The sequence below is a fragment of the Mus caroli genome, chromosome 1 (genome assembly GCF_900094665.2).
Source record: "Mus caroli chromosome 1, CAROLI_EIJ_v1.1, whole genome shotgun sequence".
NCBI classification, from domain to species: Eukaryota; Metazoa; Chordata; class Mammalia; order Rodentia; family Muridae; genus Mus; species Mus caroli.
The window spans coordinates 86453161-86457564 of record NC_034570.1 but is presented as its reverse complement, the minus strand read 5'-3'; the positions used below and the strand labels follow the sequence as shown (position 1 = coordinate 86457564).

General features: G+C 47.1%; 1 protein-coding gene across 1 annotated transcript in view; it reads right to left on the bottom strand.

The window, feature by feature from the left end:
* Positions 1–4404, bottom strand: part of LOC110295638 (D-2-hydroxyglutarate dehydrogenase, mitochondrial-like) — an 11330-nt gene that overhangs the window by 6128 nt on the left and 798 nt on the right. The window contains exons 3-6 of the mRNA XM_029475437.1: positions 3892–4049; positions 3483–3625; positions 1380–1545; positions 3–91 (exon numbers count right to left, since the gene is read on the bottom strand). Of these exons, the coding sequence (XP_029331297.1) occupies positions 3–91; positions 1380–1545; positions 3483–3509 (282 nt within the window). The 5' untranslated portion in view covers positions 3510–3625; positions 3892–4049. The remainder of the gene's footprint in view (positions 1–2; positions 92–1379; positions 1546–3482; positions 3626–3891; positions 4050–4404) is intronic.

The window sequence follows — 4404 nt, the reverse complement described above, 5'->3', positions numbered from 1 at the left end:
GCTGTCCAGGCATACACATAAGGTTCCAAGGCACCGAGCAACTCCCGGCTAAAGGCCTCTGCAGTCACGTTCAGGTGAAGGTTGCCATCCCCTGGGGAACAAGGGAACAGTTAGGCTGAGCAGGCCCCAGATCTGCCCAAAGAGTCCTCCTCAGACATCACTGCCCCAACCCCCAATCAGGTATCTGCACTCCATGCATCCTGGTTCTAAGCCACCCCCTTGGTCCATCCCTTCAACCCTCCAAGGCTATGAATGGCAGCTGCTGGGCCCCATCTTACAGGAATCTGGGCACATGAGCCACTTTTTAATCCTCCCCAGAATGACTGGGAACTCCCCCTCCCCCTGCCCGGGGAACCCTAAGGTCTAAAGACACAGGCTGGTGAGAACTGTTCCTGCACAGCAAAAGGCTTTTCAAACCATACTTGAAATGACAGAGTGCAGCAGTGCACGTCTTTAATCCCAGCACTCAGGAGGCAGAGGCAGGAGGATCTCTGTTTGATGTCAGTCTGGTCTACAGCGCGGATTCCAGACCAGCCTGGACTATAGTCCAATGATACTGTCTCAGCCACAGAACTCAAATGGCAAGCTCTGCTATGGAGGTCACTATAGAGACAGGGTTTTAAGAAAATATCTCTTAGAGTCTAAGAAAATGAAACTTTTGCTGGACCTCACAGCCAAGTTCATATAAGATGACATAACTGACCTGATATCCTGCTAATGTACTCAAGCCGGTTTGTTCAACCCATCTTTAAGAAAAACTAACCTTGACTTTCCATGTGTAATCAGCTTTTACAACCTAAGCTAATGCATGGGTATAAAGTTGTTACTCTTCCATGCCCCTGACCCAGAGGGCAATAAGTGTCTCTGTGTATGCGACGGTAATCATTTGCTAAATACAGCAAACAGGTTGAAAAATGACCTTGAACAACAAATATCGGCCATAAATGTTGAAATCAATATAACTTGATAGTGGATATTTACAGTTTCGTTTGCTTATGAACCGAGTAAGGGGTAAGCTGGGGCAAATGATCCAATGCTTGTGAAATTCTGTTAAAGATTTCTGTAAATTATCCCTCATTCCTTCCTCATGTGACTTCTCCTGGGCTGTTCAGGAAATATAAAGTTCTTTGTTAGGGATAATACCTAAACAGCAAAATCAAAGTTATCAGGCAGGCATAGGCAGACACATGGCAGACATAGGAATTCAAACTTTAGCTTGTTCTTGGTTGAATTAATTCAAGGGCAAGTTAAGCTTTCTCTCTTTCATGTGACACCAATGTATTTCAATGCCTCCCAGGCGGTCTTTAATGTGTTTAAATTAATTCAGTACCACAGTGGAGCTGTGCCGCCCACAGGGGCAGGGTAACGCTCTGGCTCACCCAGGTGTCCATATCCCACCACATGCTTGGCACGAGGGCCAAGGCGGGTGCGTAGGTCAATCACAAGGTCATAGAGCCGCTCCACAGGGAGGGATATGTCATACTTGAACACATAGCCATCGCAGCTGAGCGCCTCTGTGATCCTCTCCCGCAAGGCCCACAGCATCTAAGATCGTGAAGACACACAGTCAGAGCACACCAACCACAACAGGGCACTTGGGTGGGGTCTCTGAAACAGTGCTGCTTTCATCCAGGTCTCCACAGAGGTGGGCAGAGGGTCTGGAAATATAAAGGTCAACTGGGCTGTCGGAAGGACCAGCTCTGTGACAATGCTAGGACAGACTTTGAAAAGACAGACTAGCCCGGTGGTGGTGGTGGTGGCGCACACCTTTAATCCCAGCACTTGGGAGGCAGAGGCAGGTGCATTTCTGAGTTCGAGGCCAGCCTGGTCTACAAAGTGAGTTTCAGGACAGCCAGGGCTATACAGAGAAACCCTGTCTCGAAAAAAAGAGAAAAGAAAAGAAAAGAGAAGAGAAGAGAAGAGAAGAGAAGAGAAGAGAAGAGAAGAGAAGAGAAGAGAAGAGAAGAGAAGAGAANAGAAAAGAAAAGGCTACTGCAACATGGTAGTGGCTGGTAGTAATGCACCCCTTTAATTCCAACACTGGAGAGGCAGAGACAGGCAGATCTCTCTCAGTTCAAGGCCAGCTTGGTTTACAGAGGGAGTTCCGGGACATCCAGGGCTACACAGAGAAACCCTGTTTCAAAAAAACAAGTAAAAAGGATCATATTTTCTCTCACAGGTAGAGTCTATATTAACTGTGTGTGTGTGTGTGTGTGTGTGTGTGTGTGTGTGTGTGTGTGTGCATATATATATATATACATGTGGCATGAAAGCAGAAGAAGACCTTTCTGGGACAAAAACTACCCAGCATTCCCAGGACTCCATTTAACATGAGAAGTCAGCAGAAACATAACCGGCCTTGCACCAGACAAAGGTATTCAAGGAGCAGGCCCTGTCATCTCATTGAGCTTCAGCTCCAAAAAAGTGTGTTTCTTAACCCAAATCCAAGNCCAGCACCAGNCAAGTGTNCANTGGGATGCTGGGACACTCCAGCCTCCCCCAGAGCGTTTCTAGGAGACCCCAGAGGGAGCCATCCGAGGCATGGCGAGGACCTGGAGGACTCAGACTGAGCGCCTTTGCCATCAGGAGTAGCTGCAGAGTCACCACCAAGCATAAAACTGTCAGATCATGNTGAAAGAAGGAAGCTGAGGACAAGAGCAGGTGGAGAGGACCATCTTCATCACTGCAAGCTCCAAACTCAGTCTGTGGCATAAAGGCTTCCTCATGGAATCAACAGGCACAGGGCTGCCACACTCCCCTGAACTTCACCTTTGCTATGAGGTAACGGCTGAAGTTAGTAACAGGCANCACTTCAGTGGGCACGGACTCTAGGGCTGCCTGGAGCTCAGCTGGTACAGTTCTCACCTAGCAGCATATAGCCTTAGGATCACCAGTTCCACATGAGCCAGGCATGCAAGCACATCTAAGCATGCATGGGGTGGAGGATGAAGATCAGAAGTTCAAGGACACCCTGAACTATGCAGTAAGTTCAATGCCAGCTGTGGCTATNTACAAACATATCTCNGAAAAAAATCTGGCCAGGCTGAGGGTTTGGGAGATGGGAGGGGTACACTTTTAATCCCAGCACTCACAGAGGCAGGTGGATCTCAAAGTTTGAGCCAGCCTGGTCTACATAGTGACTTCCAGAACAGCTAGGGGCTACACAGAGAAACCTTGATCTGATGACCTCTTCGGGTGTATCTGAAGATTGCTACAGTGTACATTTATAAATAAAATAAATACTTAATAAAAATATCCTTTAAAAGAAAGAAGAAAGAAAGAAAGAAAGAAAGAAAGAAAGAAAGAAAGAAAGAAAGAAAGAAAGAAAGAAAGAAAGAAATCCATAAATTAAAAAAAAAGAGGTTTTTTATCCATACCATGGAACCCGAGGTGTCTTGGCCATGTACCCCATCACTGCAGGACAGACGAGGCCCTGGCTATGTGGACAGGAGGGAAGGCAGGGAAAAGGAAATTTACAGCACCTGGACTTTCCTCTGGTCGGTGGCCATAGTGCCATCTGTCACCAGGCCAGAGGTCACCACCTGCTCCAGGACATTCGTCAGCTTCTCAGCATCATGTCCTGCACTGGATCCTGAGGTCTCAACCAGGACATAGAATGGACTCTCTGAAAGGAAGCAGGAGAGGCACTGTGAGCCACAGTCCCGCCTGCCAGCATCCATAGTTAGAACCACTTTCCTCCCAGTCATGGGACTAAGACAGCTCTTCCCTGGTGATTGAGGTGATGTAAGGAACAGGAACATTCATTCGGGCTCGCTAAATTTCATGTGGGTTAAATATGTTTTCTGCTGGCAGAGAAATAGACCAAAGGTGACCCTATGCAGGAAGCCCCACCCTGCTCACTTAGCCCCATGCCTGGGTCCAGTTCCATACCTCCCAACAGCCTGATGAGGGAAGGGCTGGCACAGCAGGGCAGCTGTGGGCTCTAAGAGCTGGCTTGTCTCTTCTTATAGACTACAGAATTCCAGGGAAAGGACACTGTATGGATGATCAGCTCAGACAAAGGCAGCAATTTCTATCACAAGAACTGACTGTTTAAACATTCAAAAGGTTAAATGTGTATTACTAACTCATCGAGGGGCATTGTCCCATCCCTTAACACAACATTATAGCTTCTTCCAGAACAATCATACAAGTTCATCCTACTACAGACTGAATGCAAGTGTTAAAAATAGCAAGGCTTTCCTATACACAATGGTGGCCAATAACTCCTTGTAACCATAGTCCCAGAAAATCTGACTCCTTCTAGGCTCCACAAGCATTGCATACACATGGTGTACAGACATACATACAGGTAAAACTACATACAAACAAAAGAAGAAGAAGAAGAAGAAGAAGAAGAAGAAGAAGAAGAAGAAGAAGAAGAAGAAGGAGGAGGAGGAGGAG